This window comes from Odontomachus brunneus, unplaced genomic scaffold (genome assembly GCF_010583005.1).
Source record: "Odontomachus brunneus isolate Ranch 3 - 2012 unplaced genomic scaffold, Obru_v1 Obru_scaffold_078, whole genome shotgun sequence".
Taxonomy (NCBI): domain Eukaryota; kingdom Metazoa; phylum Arthropoda; class Insecta; order Hymenoptera; family Formicidae; genus Odontomachus; species Odontomachus brunneus.
In genome coordinates, this window is record NW_022639528.1 from 233579 (window position 1) to 257836 (window position 24258).

The 24258-nt window shown below is 40.7% G+C and overlaps 1 protein-coding gene across 5 annotated transcripts in view; it reads left to right on the forward strand.

Moving 5' to 3' along the window:
- The window catches only part of LOC116847463 (cordon-bleu protein-like 1), a 132548-nt gene extending 108486 nt beyond the window's left edge, over positions 1 to 24062 (forward strand). For 4 of the 5 annotated variants that reach the window (XM_032822484.1, XM_032822485.1, XM_032822487.1 and 1 more), the window contains 10 exons: positions 410 to 554; positions 2483 to 2569; positions 3225 to 3351; positions 9657 to 10325; positions 10975 to 11412; positions 13864 to 15420; positions 16825 to 18275; positions 19338 to 19435; positions 19656 to 20823; positions 21158 to 24062. In XM_032822484.1, the coding sequence (XP_032678375.1) occupies positions 410 to 554; positions 2483 to 2569; positions 3225 to 3351; positions 9657 to 10325; positions 10975 to 11412; positions 13864 to 15420; positions 16825 to 18275; positions 19338 to 19435; positions 19656 to 20823; positions 21158 to 21175 (5758 nt within the window). In that variant the 3' untranslated portion in view covers positions 21176 to 24062. The remainder of the gene's footprint in view (positions 1 to 409; positions 555 to 2482; positions 2570 to 3224; positions 3352 to 9656; positions 10326 to 10974; positions 11413 to 13863; positions 15421 to 16824; positions 18276 to 19337; positions 19436 to 19655; positions 20824 to 21157) is intronic. The other variant, XM_032822488.1, reaches the window with a different exon arrangement.
- Positions 24063 to 24258: the final 196 nt, after the last annotated feature.

The following is a 24258-nucleotide window of genomic DNA, read 5'->3' on the forward strand; positions in this document are numbered from 1 at the left end:
TAGACTTTTTTTCAGTGTATATAAAGTTTAGCACTAACTCTTTCTTCGGTAAAGAATATAATTACAATATTCTCGTAAAGAGAATAAATTCTTCTCTTGAGTACATAATAATGAGCTTTTCTGAAATTTGAAATGGATATATTTGAAAACCATTATCAAGAAGATATTCTCTCTGCTGAAGATACACTGAGAAGAAAACATTTGAAGATTTATTTATAGCACATAAAGTTCATTTCTGCGAAATAAACTTTTATCTCGCAAATAAATTTTCAGTTGTTTTTTGGTTGGTGTAGCCATTGCGCAAAAGAAGGAAAGCAAACTGAGTGATCATTTTTCTTAGCTGTAGAATGGTATTTTTCTGTGTGCATGGTGTCGGATTAAGAGAAATCATTAACCCGACTGTTTGCAGCACGCCGATGATGGATCTCCTCGTGCAGATCGCGACGGCACACAAATTGACGGCATCGAGTTATACCCTGCAGGCGATCGGCGAACGCGGCTTGGTTCTACCTCATCATCCAAACACCCCTATAGGAGCTTTGGACGCACTTCAGGTTAGTTGTTTTACGCAAAGCCAGCGTATAATAATATTTATTGATATGACATTGGATCAATTAAAAAAATTCGACGCGATTTTCAAATCAAGTTTGACTTTATCACATTAAGAGGAAAAATGTCTAAAAAATAGAAAAAAAACGTTTATTTGACGGATATCAATAACATGTTTATTTGTATTCATTTTTCAAAAATCTTATTTTTTTTATTTTTAATGTGTAGGAAATACACATTTTTTAAAAACTGGAGCTTCTCTTACGAAAGCAATTGTTTCTTCTATTTAGATAAAAGAATTCAGATTTCACAATAATTATATATTATTAATGCTCATCGAAAAGTAATTGTTTTATTTTTTAGATATTTCTTCTCTGAGTGTAAATTCGATAAAAATAAATTATCCATTCTCGTCATTGTCTATGATAGTTCGTCAAGATTCAGGATATTATCAGCATTAGTAAATTGCATTACACAAATTGCACTATGGGCAATGCAGTTTATTGGAAACCTAATCAAACTTGTTGATCTAATGATATTTCTCAGTTTCTTCAATTTTTAGAAGAAGTAATTAATTCCGCCGGACTCGTCTCATTTTACGCAATGGAGAAAATCCGCGCGAAACTAAAGATTGTCGCGGCGAAGTATCGCGCCATTTTCACAACAGTATGCAATTCGCGTTCGCGCAAATCGTCGATCGAGAATTGCGCGCGTCCTCGAGATCTCGGCGACAGTCTCGCGACGTATTGTATCCCTCGACGATAAAGAAACGATCGATTAGAATTCTCAGCGCAAACTGGTCGCGCGCAATCGATTGCGTCGTCCTACCCTACACGGATCTGTGGTCGTTGTACACGATTTACGATCCCCGATGCTCGTGGAACCGCGTCGGAGTCGTTGTCGATTTTTCCGCCCGACAGCCCGCGAGTCAACCGGCGCGTTAATGATCCCAACAATTTCCCAGCGCGTGTCACATGAATTTCTACACGAGAACGCACTTTCTACCGACGATTCTTCGCTCGCTCGCGTGTTGGATTAACCCTTTCGCGCGTCAATTCCCAGTGCCAATCGTTATACTTTCTCCGAGACGTTAGAATTGAGCAATTGAGCGTAAACACGAGTTCGTTCTGTAAGTCATCATTGTCATTGGATGCAATGGAACAGATTTACTTCCGCCTAGTAATTGTTTACGTTACACTTTCGTTCTGACGCACAGCTCTGATAATGAATATTTATCACTTTTCAAACACGAAGCTAAATCTAGGATACACATAGCAAAATGCATACTGCATTCGAGTAAATGTCACTTGTTTGAAGTATTTTATAAATTCATGTATCTACGAGTCTGTCATAAGTTCCTCACATGAATTAAATTTGCTCAAAATACATTCTAATCCCAGTAAATTTAGTATTTCAATCAAAAATACTAAATTACATGAAAAATTCGCTTTACTCACTGCTTTCACTAGAGTCAAACCAATTTTTTAGCCTTGAATAGAGTTTTATTATAATATTCTTGTAAAGAGAATAAATTTCTTTGAGCATATGATAATAAGCTTGTCCAAGATTTGATATGATGAATGTATTTGAAGATCATTATCAAGGAAATATTCTTGTTGCTCTTTGTTAGAAATATCCATTACCTGCAAGAAGGAAAGTAAAACTGAGCAATCATTCTTCTTAGCAATAGAATGATTTTTTTCTGTATGTAGTAATAATAGTTGTAATAACAGTGTGTAGTAGTAAATGTAGAATTACACTTTTCAGTTTTTTTCGTTTCCGAGAAAATGCCGGATGTATGATATTCGAAAGAAATTCCCAGAGATCTTTTATTAATTATATTATTTAAGTATCTTTTATTAATTACATATCGCATAATTAAACTACGGGAATCAATTAAGGGCGTTTCCGTTGTGGACATTGTTTGTTTCAGGTTAAATTGCTTCCCAAGCAGGGCACGTGTGTGTCGCGAAAAACGAAACAGACTAATCAACCTTTCGAAACGACGTTTAGATTGCAGGTAAAGTAGCTTTTTCGCGATTACCATGGTGTGAAACTGGCTCAACAGTTTCGCGTTTCGCACAAAGCCAGAAAGTGCCACACTTCTCGGAAGGAATATGTAGAAAGAATTTCGCACATTCTGAGTTTCGAAATTGACCGAAAGCAATCGAAGCATATCGAAGCAAACATCCTTTCACAAAAAAAGCAATGATACTTTTCATTGGCATGTTTCATTACTGTTTTGCCGCACACGATACCTGCTGTGTTTGAGCATCTTTGGCAAACAAGTTCGCTAACTCTTAAAAAGAGAAAAAGATAGAGAAGGCAAACAGACGTATGTTAATAGAGTTGAGAAACTCCTCGAGTCTATTTTTCATTGTGTACTTTCGCAATTTAGAATCCGCGCGCGAGTAGTCCCGCGAGCGTGGATGAGAGATTTCTAAGAGGCCACGCAACGGCGTATCTGTTGCGCGAGCTTGTAACAAATAGAGGCACTTTGACCCGCGCGTACTTTCTCGTTACCGACAAACGTTGGAAGTAAACGAAGAAGTGTCCTCTCTGGCTTCTGCGAGGCTCTCATTTGGGAAATCTCAGTTACGAAGTGCGAGAGAGTGTATTCGCCGCGCGAATCGACCCCGGTAATGCGATACGCAACAACTTGATCATCGGCGCAGGTGCATCTGCCGAGAAATCAGCTGTACGTGTCGAGGGTCAGTCCGAAGATGAACCTGGGAGAAATTCTGGACGAAGTGTGCCGCGAGAAGAATCTGGACAGAAACAAGTACGAGCTTCGTCATCCAGGTGAGTGAGTGCGCGCTCTTGGCATACACGCGTTCGCGTTTGATTTACGTCCGTGAAACCGTACATGTGAATCCGAGAAATCAAACGTTGCAATGCGATAATTTAATGAGCACCGAAAATGAAAGTCAATTGCAATTTACATATCATACATCAGATAGTCAAATTTATTATTTTTATAATGATTTATACTACCATTTCAGTATAGTTCAGCTTTACAATAAACATTGCAACAGAAAATATAATTTTAATGTGATTTTCATTATATTTTCTCGGTGTGTAAGTGTAAAGAGTGTGTAAGTGTAAAAAGTGTGTAACACTAACGGAGAGAACTCAATGTTGTTTTAGAAAAAAAATTATGCACATAGAAAAATGCATTCAAGTGAATGTTGCTTGCTTCAAGTATTTTATAAGTTTACATATCTGCAAATCTATCATAAGTTCATTATAACCATGAAATTTAAACAAAATTCTGAATCCTAGTAAGTTTAGTATTTCAGGAGAGAGAGAGAGAGAGAGAGTATATTAAATTTTCAAGACAAAAATTTGAAGACAAACCAACTCCTTTTTCTTCATAAAGTTTTAAATGAAATTTTTTCTTGAATAAATCTTAATGAGTTTAACATTTCAATCAAGAATATTAGATTAAAAATTCGGTTTGCTTACCTCATAAAGTTCAATTAACTTTTTGGTCCTAAATAGTTTTGTAGTATTCTTGTACAAAGAATAAATTCTTTCTTTTTTAAGTACATGATAATGAGTTTCTCTAAAATGTGGGATAAAACATATTTTAAGACTGTTATTAAGAAAATATTCTTTGTTAAGGACAACTATTGTCAGAAAGAAAGAAAATAAGCTAAGTAATCGCTTTTCTTACAGTAAAATAACACTTTTCATATGTGGCGCGATAATTTACAGCGATAAGCAACATTTCTATCACTTTTATTATTTCGACAAATTACTTGTCATATTATCTCAAAGGAATGGCGTGTAATAGCCTTGCGTAATGACACTTACACGATACTGGAGCGACCGCACGCATACGAGCATTAAGGGCGTATATCTCTGCAATCCGATTAATGTCGCTCCGCGGCAATTGTTGTCGTATTATATAAATACTAATTAGATGACTTGCGCAACGCCACAGATGGCGGGTCACGGTAGAGAAATTGAAACGTCGACTGCTCCTACGCCGCGATCGACCCACCTGAGACGATAAACTTGGTTTTATCGGCGAATACGTGTTTGCGTCGTCGAGCATTGCCAAGTGGGAATAGATTCGTTCGCGAGACGAGCGTTTGATATTTGAAACCAGTAGCGTGGCTTGTCATTTTTAGAGAAATTTTATTTAAATCGGACGAACGAGTTTGGAAGTTGGGACGAGGGTAGTCGCGCGCGGGTGACTGCCGGGGAATGTAACGGCATTAAAAATTCTAACAGATACAAATTACCGATTCCATGTCGCGCGAAAGTCCACGCCTCTCGTGTGCGATTTTTCGTGAGTTCTTTTAATAGAATCATCTTCGGCGAAGTCGCACTCAAAACGCTATCCGAGTCGCACTTCCATTCGAGTCCGAAAAGTTCCTCAGACTCACGGCAGTCTGACCGGCTATAAATATTACACAATTTCGCGTTGGTTCACGCATACGCTCGCGTTACGTAACGTCACTGACCGCGCTGATATAAGCAAGACGTAAGCAATAAACCGGGTAATAAGCGTAGCCTGGATTTTAATGACATGTCATCTTTTTTCGCACGTCTCGAATCGTTCGCGTGTGCGAGCGCGAGCGAGTTCTGTTTACGTTGTCGTCGTCTTCCTTTTGAACGGCTACGCGGCGCACTTTTTACACGAATGATGTGCGCGCGGCTTCGAGCAGCCCTTATCGGCGCCTTCACGGGGACTCACACGTAGAGATAAGGCAGCCAAGGCTGCCCGACTCGATGAACTTAACGGAGCTCAGCTAATGTTTATTAAAAGGTATATGCAAATATCGTGCACCGCGTCGTCGATCGCGCTGACTATTTGCGGCAATGAGTACTTGCAGACGTATTGCGAAATTGTGTTTTCCGTAACGACTCCGCATTCTTTCCGCTGTCGAATAAATATTCAATGGATCGCGACGGGTTTCCATGCCTAATCGGCGACAACGATGTCGCGCCGCACTCTTTCTCACGTAATTATTAGAGCTTTGCATCAGACGTTAGTTGCCGCGATACTTTACTTTCAATATACGTGCAATCTTCCCGTCGTAAATCCTCCTCCCTCGCAAATTCTCCGGTCGTGAATGTCGTTTCTCCAATTTTCTCGCACTGAGGAAGAGAATGCTTAACAATTAATTTTTGTAGGATATAAAATCTATTTCCGGGAAATAAAGTATATTCCTGTAACTAAACAAACTTTATTCTACAAATAAATTTGCAAATATTTGGCTCTTAGTGTACATGTAATAGCGTGTGACTGAAGAAAAGAAAACAGTTGACAGATAAGAAAAGATTAACTTCTTCAAGGACGGATTTATTCAAGACAGATTTAATTTTAAAGTGACAAATAGTGAAATATATTACAATCATACATTGTCAATCATATGACAAGTTTCTCTTTTCCTTGTTATGAAATTCTGTGCACAGAGAAAGAAAATGTGAAGTTTGGTCTCGAGGAATGAACCAACGCGAAGGATATAAAATTTCTGTTTCTTATGCCTCGAAGTTAGTTCTAAGTTAATTCTAAGAATTAATTCTAAGAATCAGAAATTTCATTTTCTTCAACAAAAACGCGATGGTTCGTTCATTAAAATCAAACTTCTCGTTAATACAAATCTTTTTTCTATGTAGTGAATATTTATTATATATAGTAATGTTCGTTATATTTTTATCGATAATGTTTTAATTAAATAAAAAAAAATGGAACTGTATCTAAATATACAAATATGTGTCAATATCCCTGAAAAAGATGAAGATCGCGAAAAATAGAATATCAGGCTTAAACATAGATCTTGCCATCGAAGAACTTCGCGTAAGAACGTCCGCAGCAGGATGATAGATACTAGGAACGAGCAATTTAACAATTTTACGGAGCGTCTGTCATAGCCGACTGACGCACGCGAATACGGCTTCAGAAGCCAGACTTGGATCTTGCGTGTACATAAATAGCAGAGACACAATCCAATTTTCCGGAAGTGCTTTCTGCATTACGCGCCGATGAAAGTCTTCGTTCGACTTCAGCGATTCGTTCGAACACGTGCTCATTTTCCGGTTAAGCTCGCTCCGAGTTGCATGTGTGCATATTAAACGCTCGTTTCTGTCCTCAATTAAAAGTAATATAATTACATATTTTATTTATCATTATATATATATATAGAGTGTCCCATCTAAACCAGGCCACTTAAATATCTCCTTCAATTTTCTCTTGCTTTGAATAACTTGAGTAAAAGCGAACGATAAACCGATAAACTGATAAATTGCTTGGAAATGATCAAATCTTAAGGCTTTCAGAGGTCACTCGTAGTACGATAGCACTAGTTTCATTTTAATTTTAATTTTCATTTCAATTTTAATTTTCAAAGATCAATTTAAAGTTAATGTTATGTACATATCTGAACGTATTTTAACATCAGCTACATGATGCAATAAAAAAATATGCACTTATATGCAAAATCAATGACTTTGAAAACTTTAAAAAAACTTACTTTGAAAAAATAATTTTTTTTTGCAACATATTGGTCTCTTCATACCACTCAATTTACGTATAAAATATTTTTTGTATCGTTACTATTAATGGAGATATTTAGGTTACCTGGTTTAAGTGGGACACCCTGTGTATATATATATGTGTGTGTGTGTGTGTGTATCTTTAAACACATACACATGAAGATATAATTATAATCACCACACGAAGGAAACAGGATAGTTGGCTCACATATAATGATTGCGGCAATAGTAATATATGGAACAACTAATTATGTGATTGCCGCAACCACAGAACAATTGTTGAGTCACAGTGACGATATCTGATTGTTACAACTAGAGTGTACATTGAAGAAAGGATTTTGTTGTCGAAACAAAAATTTGGCACACCGTATAAAAATTTGATTAAAATTGAGATCGACCCGATGTTTGGTAATTGCAATCAACAAATTTAATTGCTACTTGTTTGTGTTTTGCTTTCTTACTAATTCTACATTGAAAAAAAGATTAGACGATTTGGTAATAATTATCCAGCCTGTGTTATAGATACTAAATTTTAGTACCTATAACACAAGCTGGACAATTATTACCAAATCGTCGTAATCTTTTTTTTTCAGTGTATATATTCTACTTGACAAGTAACGATAATGCCAAACAAATCGTATGTACGAGATATTTTAATTGTACAAAATTACAAAAATAATTGTTATAATGTGTCCATTGTAAATGTCACTCGACCTGATTTCAGTTGACACAACTAAATCAGACGCAATTACATTGTATATGTAGTTAATGCACCAAAGTGACTGACTGAGTCATATCAAGCATATTACCATCACGCAAAGATAATCAGGGTGATGCAGCTCACAACTAAATATTTCTGGTTATGTGCACAGTGTCTTTTTATTTTCCGAGTATATATATTATAAGAATTCGGTGTGTCTGATCCGTCCAAGATCTGGAAGTCACGCTATTCATTCCTAGTTCGCGGTCGCTTTTCACGGCGAGGAGGAAGTTCAGTAACTCGGAGATGACCGCGAGTCACTTCGCCGTCGCGCATCTTTATGGAAGCAGCGCGCAACTTATACAAGGTGGCCCGCGGAACGTGCAATTGATTCTGAGATTTTCTTGATAAAAATTGAAATGAGCGCGAACACTTCGCCTTTCACCAATCAGGCATATAATAAGGAAGACTATCAAATTTCTTTCCTATTCGACTTTAATCGAACAAAAAGTTATCTATCTGACAGTTCGATCGGGTAACAACGTTAATGAATAACTTACTCCCTTCCAATTTCTCTTCCAATTTGCATAAATACGTAGTAGCATGCCATTAAACATTACGAAACGCAATCTAGGCGGATCAGCTTCATTAGACGCAATAAAGACCGTAAAATAAAAAAGGCTGCTCTACGCCTAATCACTGTGGAAAATAATAAGCGAGTGCTTTAAAAAGTGTACTTAGCTACGAAGTACGAAGATCTCCTCGAATATAGACCCGCGCATCGCCGCCAAGCGCACTACCGTCAACGATGTTCCACGCCGACAAATCTCACACTTCCACCTCTAGCTGACGGGACACCGCGTATATCGCGACGCGCAAGCCGTGCACGAGATATTTCAGTTAGCTAGTTACAGCGGCCGGCTGCTGAGATCGCTATCGCAAGGTTGCCGGCTGGCTCCTCGAGCACTTGTTACTCCCAGTCGTTAGGCCGTGCTCTCCTCTCGTCGTCCTCGCGAGGAAGAGCGAACGTAAACGCCGACGCCCCGCGCCTACTTACCTACCTGCCTGCCTGCCTGCCTGCCTGCCTACCTGGCCGCGTGCTCGCTCGCGTATACGCTTTATAATTGATCCGCGCCGCGCTGCAACGCGCCGAGGGGAGCGGAGAGAGCGCAATTCCAGTTCCCGCTCGCATACCTCCCGGTGCATTCACGCTCGCGCCGACGAGAGAGTCCCCGGACGATCACTGCGACGCGAGACGCCGCCGATGCTCCCGCGGGCACGCTGGTAGCACAGGTAGAGGGTATGCCTTAAACCCGCGAGTGTGTTCGCCCGGTGAGAGCGCCGCTCGAAAATCGTGCCTCCGCGCGCTTCAGGAAGAACCCGATCTATACAGTGTGCAATTTCGTGGAGCTTTCGTCGGGTATTTCATCGGGCAATCACTGCGAGAAAGATCCATCTCTGTCGCGCGTAAAGACAAATCGAGATTTTTCCCTGAGACGCGGTAGACTTTGCGGGAGATTGCAATTGTTCGTGCAACTTGACGTAACATCACGCATAAGTCATGAACCGTATTCAATGTCATGTCGATTAGCAAGTCATTAACGTGTTCTGTGCCGGGCTCATTCCAAGTGACTTGTCATCTACGACACATGAGCCACCAGTTGTATTTACATATAATACCTTGTTATTATATTTGTTAAGTAACATGTGTCCTATGATATTTGTAAGACTTCGTGATTAAGCAATTAATGTTTATGTTTTGTCTTAGAGGCAAAATATTAAACTACCTGAACGAGAAGATCAGCGTGGGTCTCTGGTGGCCCACGTGAACAGAACGTGTCAATTATTAACGTGATGTATGTATGTATTTGGAGTCTCACCGACGTCTCTCTGTTCACAGCCAATCTGGAGGCGACACTGGACCTGTCGCTGTCGCTGCAGGACTACCATCTGCAGGAGGTGACTCTGTACGCGAAGCAGGCCCGGACCCTGGGCCCGACACTCAGCACGCAGGACATAATGGCGCTGCAGCGGCAAGAGGAGCGGCGCCGGCAGCAGACGAAGCAGAGCGTGTTCGGCTTCATGTTCAAGAAATCCAAGGAGAATTCGCTGAGCACAGACAGCCTCGGCGGTCGCAGCGTGTCGCCGGCCAGGAGCGACGAGACCGGAAGGAGTGCCAGTCCTCTTCAGCCGCCGGCTCGGCCGCAGCGAAAGCGCCGACCAGCCCCGAAGCCGCCCACCGATGCGGTTGCGATCGACCAGGACTCGTCCGAGCAAGACAGCGGCAAGGACAAGATGGTGATCAATCACAGCCGCAACAGTAGCGACAGTTCGGGTTACCACGAGGCTTCCGTTCTCAGCGACAATCCGGACTCGGCCGCACGACTGCCGGAGACCCTACCGCGGAGGAGCAAGGCGCCGGGAGTGTCTGACGCTCCCAGAAAATTGGCGCAGACCTCGCAGTCCAGCAAGAGTCTGGGCAACCTCGCGGCCGCGACGACGGCGGTAGCCGCGACTGGTGGTGGCACGCTCACTCGGGGAATCAGCAGCACCTCGCTCAGCTCCACCGGTAAGACTTATCACATTAATCATTGGTCTTACGGAGTCTTGCTACTTGGTACTTCGCGAAGTACGAATACGTAATTGTTTTTAATACTTGTTATTCTCAAGTGGATATATATTTGTAATGAACAGTATATAAATATTAGTTATTCGTTGCATAGATTAATTACATTGGTTTGTAGCTGTCATTAATTCTTCGATTTTATTGAACTTGAATGTAAATACTAGTACAGAAGAAAAACATTACTTCATTACTAAGAAAAGCGATTACTCGCCTTTTTGAGTGGAAAGGATATTTTCGTGATAATAATCTTAAAATATACCATCACTTAAATATATCATCACACATTTCTGTTATCTTCCACAAAGTATATTTTAAAGTATACTCATTGTTAAACACATTCACACAAATTTGAGACCTTTTTTATATATCTTATTGAATTTTTTCTATACATCATATTGTTAATTTCATGAGAATTTTGCTTTACGCATTATATAATCTGAACGCAGATTGCTCGTTGCGCGTAAGCGCAATCGTCGAAAGAACTCGAGCGAAACGCGAATATGACAAAGCAATTCTCTGTTCTCACGCGTTCATGTAGTCTTGCGTATTATGCCACTCTCAATATTTCGGTCAACACAAATTGCTTGCATAGGTCTCCGAAAGAAGAGAGCCGCTCCTCCCCCACCGGCGCCGAGACCACTCTCGTCAGCTATTTCCACTCAGGCCTTGGAGCGTATCGTCGATTCGGAGGAATCGCTCACGTCCGACATGGATCCGTCGAAGCCGCCGTCGGACATCGGCGCGCCGTCCAAAGCCAGCTCTGACATCGGCTGTCCAAAGGCCAACTCCGACATCGGTGTCAGCACGCAGTCGATGCGCCAATTGGATTACAAAGCGAAGGCGGGAGCCACCGCCACCGTCACTTGCGAATCCGGCGAGTCCAACGTAGCGCAGCAGAACGTCGAGGCGCGTTCCGTTAAATCCGACCCGGTCGACCGTAAGCTCCGCGTCAAAGTGGACCCAGAAGTGGCGGTTGTGCCCGTAGAAGCAGCCCCGAGGCTAGAGCAAGCTAGAGTAGCGGCCAAGAAAGGTAAGCTAGCGCGTAGCGCCAGCTGCTCGCATGCTTCTCCCCATAATCCCAAAACGCGAAGTCACCCGCGCGAAGTCGGTGAAGGTACAAAAGCAGTGCCATCGCGTGCCACCACGTTCGCTTCTGAGAAGCACAGGCTCTCGGCGTCGGAGAGGAGCAAATTGCGCGCCACTAGTCAGAGATACCGCAGGCAACGTGACGATTCCGTCACCGTCATTAGTCGCGCAAATGACGTCTCGCTCGACACCGCTGTCAAGGATCACATTCGGGACGTGAGGGGCCAAGTGTCGCGGATCTGTCAAAAATCCCAGGCTCTCATAGGTTGTCAGGTGAAACCAGGTTCGTGTGATAGTCGCGAAACGTCCGTTTCTTTCAATAATCGTGATCTGGTCGCGAACATATCGACTAGATCGATCTATAACAAACGTTGCGCGAGAGGAAATGATCGTACGAGCGAGAGACCATCGAGGATGCAGACGTCATCGAATCGGGAAGCTGCGGAATCGAACGTAGAGAGCACGCCGAAATTGTTGAAGAACAGTTCAGAGTTCTCACGTAGCGACAAGTGCCGCGGGAAGCACAGCATGAGCTTTCACAACAGCGCGACGGTCTCGAGGGCGACTCAGCTGGCGAGGTTAAAGCCGGCTTCGACTTCGTCGCAGAGTCTTCGCTCGAGGCACTCGTGGACGCCGGCCTCGTTGGAATCCGCTGTTCGTTCTCCGAAATTAAGCAGGCTAAGCACGACGAAGTGCCGTGCGAATCCCGTCGTTTCTGCAAGCGAGAGTCGCGAGCCGTGCAATTTCGCGGAGGTTTACGCGGAAAGCAATTTGTCTCCTCCGCCGTTAAGCACTCTGCAGATATTCGCGATTTCCACCGGGCCACTGGACATACAAGTGGCGCCCATGGATTCCATACCGAGCGACATCGACGAGCTGCCCTCGTTGCCTATTATAAATCATACCGAGGGTAAATCGGAAGAGAGAAAGTTAAGCATCCTGAAGCCGCCGCCGCCTGGCTTGGTCAGTCGTCAGGAGTCGAATGACAGCTGGAATCGTTTCTTGGTCCAGCTAAATTCGATCCTCGAGAGTCGAGCCGGCGAGTTTGTGTAAAATTTCACAAATGCTCCACATACTAAAAAATATAATTTCATCCTTAGCGGAATCCTCCTCCTGTATATATATACAGATATATATATAGTCTCAAAAAGACTTTTAAGACCACAAGGGAAATATTCTAAGCACAATATTCTTGAAATTGGAGGAATTTTATTTTTTGTCTACAGTGTATATGCAAATTTATTCTTCATAGAAATTTCTTCCAATGAGAGGGCAAGCTTGCTTCTTGATTCTAAAGAAAAAATTAGAATAACATCTAGTAGATTTCCGATCAATAATCTACTCCATTAGAAGAGAGACACTTTTTCAGTAAAAGTTTTCTCTTAGAATATAAGATTGCAGGAAATAGAACACCTTGCAATCAAAGTTCTTAGGCGTTAAAATATTTTCCTTTTGATTTTAAAAAGTTCTCTTGAGGCAATATGATAAAATGAATTCCGCTAAGGATGAGATTATATTGTTTTTAAGTATTTCTTGTTATTATACGTATAACACATTTCTTTTGTGTTATGTTAATTATATTATTTATATTATATTATATTATATTATAAATTATATATCACATTATATTATGTTAAATTGAATAGAGACGTTTTATAGGAACAGAGATCATGATCTTTGGTTTCTCCGAGTGTGGATTAGATTTTCATTCGAAATTTGTCATCTTTCCTTGCAGTTTCTTGAGTCTTGCAGTTTCCCATAATTAAATGTCATGATAATTGAACTATGCATTAAGATTAAGTATCTGCAAAGCGCTGCGTAATATTCGGCACGCCTGCCTTCACCGTCTTCATCTAAGTTACCCTAATCTTTATGTCTGATACACTGTTGGAAAGTTTTCGATTGATTTTATTCCTGGAACACTGTACACATTAGATGCACATCTGTATATACATAAAGAGAAGGTTCGGAGTCATTTAACTTTCTCGGCTGTTAGTCGTGCCAAATCGAGCAACAAAAGTATGAAGCAACTGTTAGTGGCTGCAGAATTATTACTTGATTTCTGTACGTTATTGTAACATTATTAATCTGTTACTATAAAATTTCATTTTATCACCGTAATTTCCTTACGACGATACATTCCCCTTCATTTGAGAGACCAAATGACTCCGAATCTTTCGAACGTAAAGAAGGTAAGACAGACACGAATTTACATTGAAACCTAATCTTGCACCTCTGTCAGAACTCTCAGGCAGTGACACGTAGTCTCGTTGCACGCAATTCAATAGCTCCCAGGTATCCCCCGTAGACACACAGCCCGATTCAGTCCCACCCGCTGCTTGTTGTCAGCTTGTATTCTCGGTGACGGTTGTTTTCTTTTCTTTATCCGAACTAGTTGGAGAACCTGCACCCCTTCCCATGCCTCGAAAGATTAACGCGGCTAATAGCGCTCCGGTACCTCCGAAAGCACCTAAACGTAAAGTAGCCCAACCGCCTTTGGCACTGCCCAGAACTTTGAGTACGGGACGCGATAGCACGAGCGGTTTATCGCGCGAAGAATGCGTCGATGAAGCGCACAGCTTCGCTTCGAGTGTCGAGGACACGACGACGTCGTTGGACGAAGGTGCTCTTTCTGCGTGTACCGAAAGAGGAGAAGAGGCGCACTCCAAGTCGAGAGACAAGTGTGCGCCTCCCGACGAAGATGAGTCGAGCCAGCAACAGAGAAAGTTGTCGGGAACTATCAGCGACGTCATAGCTGAAGATGACGCATCCTTAAGACCAAATCAGTGTCATCACGAGATGGAGAGCAACGTCGAATCAGATTGTAAGTCTACGGGACCGATACACATTGAAGCGGAAGAGACTCGCTCCAAAATCCAAGAGCACTCTCCGGAGGAGGGTGAAAGGAGACAAGATGAGAGAGTGTCAAATGTTGCTGATGACGTTAAAGATCTCGAATCATTCAGTCCGAATCGATTTTCAAATCGAGACGAAGAAATGTCAAACATTGCTGATGACAGTGAGGGTCTCGAATGGCCCAATCAGAAGCAACCTTCGAGTCACGACGAAGACACGAGGTGTGAATTGAATTCCGTCTCTGCGGGCCAGAGCGTGCCGCATTCGAGGAGCATGTTGTCGCTCGAAGTCACGTCTGAGAGGCAAGAGGACGGCTTATCGGGGCGAGATCGCGAGGTGCAACGCGAGAACGTGGATTCGCACGGAGAAAGCAAGAATCAATGCGCTCGCGCGTCATCGGAGGATGATTGTTTGAACGAGAGTGTGACCAAACCGGATCGCGTGGCTGAGCCGAACAGAGTCGAACGAGCGAAACCACTGCGTCATTATCGAGCCGTTTGCCCGGAAAGGCCGCCCAGGTCGCCGAAGAAAACGGTTCCTGGCCGCGACGCCAAAGAGAATGTTGAGGCGACGAAGCAGACTCATTCGGGAGACGTGACGGTGAAGAGCAGCGCCTTAGGAAAAGACAGGGAAACCTGCACGGTGATCTCCACCATACCCAAGTGCGAGCGTCTCGACGACATAAAGGAGCACGGTGTTTTACCGAGCTTCGCCGCGTCGGATCGTCGTCAGCAACTCGGTGAGCGTTCGCAGGTGAAGTGCGCGACGGAAATCGGCGAGGAGTGTCAGAAGCCGAACGGCAAGGCTGGAGAATCGCACGATAACGCGAGGAATGCCAAGCGAGCGAGGGTAGTCAGAAGCCAGTCCAAGTCGGACGACTTCCAGATGGATATCCTCAAGAGACAGAGGAGATACCTCACCTCGCCTCCAGAGAACATCGTGTATGCGTTGAACTTGAATCTACCGGAAGCGCGAACCTCGATGTCCTCGCACGCCGTGGAAAAGGAACGGGAACAGCCCGGTGCGGGACGATGCACTGATGGTACAAGGGAGGTGGATGTAGATAAAGGAGAATCGTGCGGTGGATTAGTCACAGGTGCATGTCGCTATACTACTAACTACTTTTATCTTCATCTCTTATTATTCATTCCGTGGGTTTTTCACCCTTTCAGTCTTGCTTATGTTGCAGTATGAAATAGTATTCTATGTTCACCGAGACTGAACTCTTCTAAATTTCAAACTTTGAAATTGAGACCGAACTAAATTTCAATTGTGAACAACAACATTTTGTTCTAGAATTTTATTTTATTTTTATTTTATTCTGGAATTATTTTTTTTATTTTATTCCAGAATTATATCTACTTACTTTCAATAGTTAATTTTTCTCTAACAGAATAACTATTTTATTCTAGAATTCGCGTTGTACATGGAGAAAATTGTGGTAAAAATTACATTAAAATAATATTTTTTTATAATATTTTTTGTAAAATTGGATTATACTGGAATTGTAGCGTAAATTATTATAATAAATTTGATCTATCTGATATATCATATAAAAAACATCCAAATGATTACAATAACTTTGCAGTAAAAAGTCAAACGCACATAATATTTTTAAACAAATATATAATTAATAATTTCGATCATAATTCTGCATGACCCAGGATTACAATTCTATTATAATTTTTACTATAATATTGTCTCCGTATACAAATTTGTATTTTTTTCTGAGACAAAGTCTCAGAATTATTAGCACTAAATGTTGGAAGATTATCTAGTTTCTTTTTTTTATTTAAATCTAAGACTGAAAGTGTTAATAACGCATATGAATTATATTCATGAGTACTTTACAATTGCTTTATAGTCCGAGAAATCTGAACATTTTCTTCATGAGTTTGTGTGTAAATAGATTTAAATAATATCCGCTTATATAAAAGGTGATGGTTACTTGCATGTGTATACTGAAATAACTTTCTATACCTACACGTTCAATCCATATTAATATATCGTACAAAACACTCGATATTCTCTTGACATCTACATACTATACAATTTATTCATAGACAATAAACTTAACATTTTGTTGGTGGAGATATTTTTAGCAATATTAAACTTTACCGTTTCGATGTGTATCGACGTTCTCGGTCAGATTCTTTAGTTTTGTATAAGTTACATTCTCATGCTTGTCGTATCCTAACATGTCATACAAATTACTTCTCATTTCACAAAGCACACACAAAATGAGAACGATTGCAAGATAGAAGTTTCTCACGTTTCGCCGTGTTCGTTAATAGCTCCTTGTAATTTTCCTCATAAAACAATTTTCAATTCGCCACCTCAAGTGTCGTTAACTTTAATTGATTAACTGTAAATCGCGAGGATCTTAGTGGTAATTTGTACAAACTCGCGAGAAAAAGCGTAGAGCGTTTACACAGATTGCATCGATTGCAGGATCGACCTGCCGCGAACTCACCTTTCACTCTGTTCGCATGTTCATCAGTTGCCAAGGACGGCACACCGTCGGAGACTGATATCCTGCTGCAGAAGGTGTCAGACACCTTGTCCAACGCGCTACCAGCGACCTCTCCGTCTCCGGAACCTTCGCAGCTCGAGTACACCAACAGCGCGTCCGTGCAAACGACGAGCGACATTCCCAACGTGGGCACCAATTCGAAGCCTTCCAACTCAAAGGACCAGCTGAACGAGATGTCCAGCTCGTCGTGCGTGGACTTCCCGGCGGACACGTTGAGCTCGAGCACGCCAAATATGACCACGAACTCGCAACAGGACACTTCCGACTACGTGTCGGCGATGGGCGAGGACCTGTCCATCAGCGACTGGGAGTACCAGCTGCCGGCGCCGCCGAGCGCCTTCCGCGACTCGCATTCGCCCGTGTTCGACAACTACGACACGGTCACACTCGGCTCCGTAGAAGCGTTCAAAGAGCCGCAGGTGATCCACTCGGCCGTGGAGCCAACCGACGCAACGGACAGTTGCAGTAGGAACGATGAATTGAAGAATAAAGGGAAGTCGAAGAGTCTGTTGAACGATGCCGACGTGAGCTGCGTTGCGAGGAAAGCTAGCGAGAAAACAGATCCGGCGTCTGAAATGGAGATCGACGATAAGGAGCGAGCGACGAGCAAACAGAGCGTCGCCAAGCAAGCGTCCGTGAGTGTTCCTCACAAGTCGGAAACTAATGCGGATCCGCGGAAGGAGATGATCTCCGAGTTGGAGAACAAGATCGAGAACGGCACTTTGGCGCAGTCTGTCGGTAAAGACTTCGACCGAAGGTTTATGAACAATATGTCTGCGCCGAAGATCGCGCCCGTGGACAATACCTTGTCCAACTTCACCATCACCACATACACCAAGCAGAAAAGCCTGGACATCTTCGATGAATTCGAAGAGTCCGTTGATTACGCGAGGAGCTCGGACGAGAGGTTCATCAAAACATTCGCCACGCTGTCGAGGAGCAACGCTGGCTTAAGCGGTTATGAGAACAAGAACGGCGCGAGGAATACTGGGCGTTTGATGAACAGTGTGTCGTCGCACGACAACAAGATTATGTCAGCGGGCAAAAGCGCCGAAGAGCCGAACGCGAGCAACAACACCGACTGCAAAACGGAGCCAAAGATTCGCAATCAAGACGAGCCGTCTATTAACAGGTGGCAAAATCTCAACGCCATCATTAATGAGAAAGCCAACAATGTCCAACGGTCTAAGAGCTACATATCGATGACGAACAGCGCCAAGTACCAGGCGGAAACGCAAACAATGAGCGAGAGGAAGCATGAGCCGTACGCTGAAGTGGCGGAGATGAAAAAGGCCACGAGCGTCAGCAGCTTGAACGTCGACGCGCCGAGGACCAACGAGAAGTTCTCGCAGTGGAGGGACAACATATTGAAACACCAAGAGGAATCTACCAAAGAGAAGCAATTACAATCATTACAGGTAATTCAGGGTTGCTGCACGATTGACTGAGCGTAGAATAGATTCGACTCCGTTGCGTTGGAGGAGAGAAAGATGGGAGATGAATAGAGATGCAGTTGAAGTGTATTTTAGAGAAAGAGAGACAGGAGGTATCTAATCGTATAAACGTTTTCACAGAATTATATTACTAAATGGTTTGTAAGAATTAAAATCAAGTAACGCGAGTAAATTGTCAATTAGAAATGAACACAAGATATTAGTTACTAAATTTACACTGTTAAACGTGTGTAAATTTAGCAACATTTTGAGTTGGGTTCTAATTCATCACTTATTCCCATTACTTGGTTTTCACGGAAGTCACGCTATTTTTGGTATGCTATTATTTCTTCGATTGTATCGTAATCTCGCTATTGATACGCTGCCGGAGTACTTTTTTCTAAATTTTTTTTTATTAAAATCAGCTTATAGATACGAGCTCGTTATGATAGTTTAATATGTAGGATATTAAATTACATTATCATTTACAGAATCCGGTAATAACTAGTTAAAAGTTAAGTTGAAACGTTAAAAAATTAACAACTTTTAACTTAATTTAGTTAATTTTAAATTAATCAAATTTTAACTTAAACTAGTTATTTTACACTGCATTAACTTTAACTTATTAATTTTTTTTATATCAGTTAAAATAATTTCTTTATCAGCATTTAAATAATTGCAAGTTACTAACATATAGAATAAAAAAAAATAAAAATTGCTGTTTTTTCAATGCTCCTTTCTTGTATGAAATCCTGAACATAAAACAGTCAGTATTCTTTTAATAAAAGACTACTTTTTTATCTACATATAATCTTCGATTAAATTATGCAAAAACGTATATTATTTTGTGTAATTAACTTTTAACTTTAATAAGTTAATTCAACGTTAGCTTAAATTTTAATTAAGTTAATTTTATTCATGTTAACCTTTGATGTAAACTGAGTTAAAATTTAAGGGTCATTAATTTTAAACTCTATTTAGTTAAAGAAATTAACTTACTCAACTTTGTAATGAATAATTTTCATTTTGACTTGAATGCAAACTCAGGTGCTGAAAAGCATTTTGCCGCAGTTGAAGAATGCTCAACAGGCGGAAGAAAATGTGTCCAAAGAATATAACAGTGCCTTATCAATCGAAAAAACGAAGTGAGTATTATTTCGTTTCTTTTGTCTTTTAACTTGAGTTTTCTGAGTTTTAATAAATTTAGAGACTGAGAGTAATTGTTATTTGAATAATCTATCGCTGGTGCGCTGTTCTCAATATTGTGATCCATTACTAAACTACTACTATCCGACATAGATAGCTACTAGTTTAGTTTATATATATTAATATATTTCTCACTGATGTGAAATAATTTCCCCACAGATACGAGGCTGGGTCTAACGAACATTCGAACAAAACGAATGTAGTTTCGACACGCGAATCTCGAGATACGGAAACGGCGGAGTGCAGGCAGTCGAGAGAAGAGAGCACGAAGCGTTACACTTACGCCGGTCCACCTGCGATCAGTCTGGGCAGCTGGTCGGAAAGACCCAGCGTCAACGTCCAAATCAAAATGGACACAGATTACAAGCTAGGAAGGAGCAACGCGAATGGCAATAAAACCGTGGTCAGCATCAACGGCGCAAAAGACGAGAGAGATACTTCTAACTATACAAACAATAACAATAGCGGCAAGTACAACGTCGTTAAGCACGAGATCAAGATCGACTCTAAAAGTCGCGACGAGTTCTCGCAGAAGTCGCTAATCGCACACACGACGGCGTCCGGTTTCAAAAAGCCGTTGTCAAACCGAGTCAATGTGTCCGCTGATTCGTTGAGAACGGACGAGGACAGACCTGTCGTGACGGGCGTCGAACTGAAAAAGAGCTTCATCGAGGTGAAGGAGACGCCGAAAAACGGCGAGAGTGAGATCGACACCACGCCGGTGAATTTCAGAGAATTGACAAAGACGTTCGGTCAGCATGTGAATTTTAAACCGAAACCTAAACGCGCTAATGTCAACAGACATTCCGCGGACTGTCACGGCGCACAGTTTGAGGAGATAGATATGGGCGTCAAGCAGAATGGCCACGCCAAATTCGCAAGGGCAAGCAACGAGAACGAGAACCTCCCGCACAAAGGTCAGTCCTTGATGAACGGCACGCAGCAGAACTCTCGACTGAGGAAGTTCACGTCTGTCGTAGGCGTGAACGGCACGGGCCAAAGCTTCGGCCAGCAAAACGACTCGGTGATGCTCAGGAGCAACGTCAACAACAACGTCAAGATCAATCCGCCGATGCCGGTCGTGAAGGGATTCAAGATATCCGTCAACGATACCAAGAGCAACGGCCAAGTGAATCAAAACGGACTGTCAACGATCGACGGCTCCAGGAAAGACGTGCAACCTCCTAAGCCGCCCACCATGCCCGTGATAACGGGGGTGACGTTGAAGAGTGCCAGCGCGAGGCCCAAATCGATGCCTGTCCAGCTAGATCCTAGGAATATGCTGTTGGAGTCCATCCGGAACTTTGGACGCGAAAAATTGAAGAGTGTAAGTACTGCTTGGAAGATCGCGACTAGTGAAATCGTTCTTTGTTGGGGTTCTATTTTTTTATGTTAAATTCTTATTCCCACAGATCTCTTTCTAATTAATTATAGATCGTGATCTTTATTTCCAGTTCTCTTTTATCGATAAAAGTTTCTCTAAAAATGACTTACAGCCAATCAGAAGGCTTATAAGGCACTTTTAAAAGCAATTTTATTGACAAAAGAGTATCCAAAATAAAAATCCTTGTGTTTCTTAATAAAATTAAATACAATAATAAATAAAATAAAGTAGTCATATGAATAGTTGACTAACTTGTGAAAATTGTTTTTTATTTCAGACTGCGGAGAGATTCTAGTTTGCGCACAAGATTCTTTACGATTGTATTTATGGAGCAAACTGGATAGAGTGAAGAATCCATTTGGGGCGAAAGTGCTTCAAAATTTACGAGTTTCTTTTCTTATTTCTTTCGTCAGATACAAATTTACATCGTTTGTCCACAGTTTATTGGGTGTTAGTTCCGTTTGGAAGATTTTTTTTTTCCACAAAAATTACATGCAAATAATATTAAAAAGTTGCCTTTAACCCTAGAATACTACTAAGGACTTTCTTTAGAAATGGAACATGAGGCACTCGGCTCGTGTGTATTTCTTTTATATTTGTACATTTTTGTCTTTTCGTATACATATATTGCTAGTAGCGCTAAGGGACATTAAATAACGAAGTTTTGTCATTTGATTTTGCTATCTAGTAGTATTTTAGGGCTAATGTGAAAGAATATGTTAAATGATACATAAAAAGTGAAAGATATTTTTTGAGAGGCATTTATATGTTCTCACGTGTAATATATATTCGCCAGAGTAGAGAAAAGCACTTGCGATTTTTATGTCATCATTCAACGTGGAGCAAAAACACGATCACCAAGTTACGTCCATGCGATATTAGTGAAGAGATACTGCGAAATCTCTCGAATTTCATCTTATCGTGTATATTTTGTCGGGACATATTACTGTCGATAGAAACACCGGAATAAAAAACCGACAATATAATATGGCTCTGCGTTGGTCATGTAAATACGATGTACAGAAAAATAATGAGGCAATCGAGATTGTCGCAAAGCGATGAGAAATGTACATATTATTTGAGACATGTGCTTGATCGTAGAAAGAGAAGGAGGAAATACCTTTATATTTTATTCATCTGAATAGTCATGAATTCGACATTGCTCATTAATTAACGCGAAGAAGTAGGAAGGATAGAGAAAGTTAGATTAGTTCCCTTTAGTTCGGTAGGACCGTTCGACTCTAGCTTTGGTGCGGTGTATACTAATAAAAGAAAGAAAAAAGAAACGATGAGAAAAACAACAAGCAAATATAATACCAAAGTTAGTCGTGGACGGATCGAATATCGAAACACTACTAATAAGCGATTTAATGCTGAGACTAACATACGCAATTAACTCGCAGTTAATTTGTAAGTTTCTATGAACGGGACCAAAGGTGACATCTTATTTTATGTATCGTACAACGAATTTAGGATAGAACGTCATTATACCATGCTGAACGCCGAGGATAGTCCTTTTACTAAATCTGGTCATTTGAGTTGCATCGGAACGCGCGATTGAATCACTTGATGATGTATGTGTGTGTAGATTTATCTACGATCACCCGGGAGGAGGGTGTTATTTAATTTAACGTTGAGCGACTTTTATTTTCCTCCTTGGACATCATATTGGACGCATGATGAACGTTGTATCGCGCCGATTATACGTGTTCGAATACAAATTGTTGTTTTTTCTTTTGTTGGCATTATATCTAGGTACAGAGACCATTTACGTTTTAATTCATTACGGTATAACGAAACGTGGCTTTCTTGTCGTTAGGCCGCTTAATACGAGATCATAAGATGCGTACTATTTCTTTTCTCGAAGATAGCATTCGTGATGCATCACAATCTCGGAACAGACGATCAGTGTCATTTTATCGATTTAGAGAGAGAAAAAATATGTAATATATTAAAAAAACTCAATACATTACGTTCATTGTAGAATAAGATTGATGATCAGATTATTAATCAAACGTCTCCTTTTTTCTACTTTTTTATCTTTTAGTCGCATCTTCTACAATTGATCAAAATCTATATATATTTTCTTTTAATTGATTTTCCAAAGCGCAAATATATATTCTTCCTTTCCTCAATGTAAAAAGTTATGTTATTTTTGAGTTACGACATATGGCTGATCGTTCTAGCTTCCGGATATGAAGACATATACTTTGTTCGACAAAGTACGTAGTAAACGTGTGAGAGATCAAAACTATCAACGATGAGATAACCGTTGTTGTCGCAAAGAGTGATAAGTGGCTGGTTTATTCGCTAACACACTTTGCGACTTCGCGGCATTTCGAGAAATAGTTGTAGCGGATGGTAAGTTGGTGGATAAAACATGTAAATATCATATAATGTCAATATATATATTATATACATTGTATTTAATATTTTTCCCTTATGTACATATATATATACACACACACATATATGTGTATGTGTATATATATGCATATGTGTATATATATATATATATATATATATATATATATATATATATATATATATATATATATTAGTGGAACGTTTATTTATATGTTATAATTTATAATCGCATTAAAGTCATAACAATGAATTTGCGTTATTCGCTAAATCTTGTCAATAGCATTAGTCAACCTCGCTTTCACGCGCATTTCGAGTGAAACCTGCCTCTCAATATCAGGTAGAAAAATATAATTCGAATGCCGTATAATATATGTTCGTATGTGGTTTATACTGAATGTGAGTTAGCACTATTGTATAATGTACACACGTAGTTTCGTAAACTACGTGTAATTTCATACTTCCCAGGTTTCATAGCACCCATATATTGCAGCGTTAGATTTAAAGATATTTTCAATCCGACTTTCTGATAGTACTTTTGAACCATAATTGTATCGATTCGAGTATCGATTGTCTCAAAAATCGAATGTTTTATTTTTTTGCACGAATGTACGTCTTCTCATATATAAGGCAACACTTGAATATAACAATTGCGATATCGTAACATATCCAAGATATAGTATTACAAGAACACATTACCTAAAATATTCCAATACGCAAGATAATGAACTACTTCTATAGAAATAATTCGTAATATAAAACTATTAGGTACATCATTAAAATGTAGAAATACATTGCCTCTGGGGAGGAAACATGAAGACATGAAGTATATATATTGCGATACATCACAGCTTCAGAAGGACATCTGTTTTGATGTTTCCGTTAAAACAGATTTTCGAAGCCCCGTAAAGTCCCTGCACGGGCTTTAATACTAAAGGTGAGCATTTCGTCAAGCGTTTATACTTATAAGAATATATATATATATATATATATATATATATATATATATATATA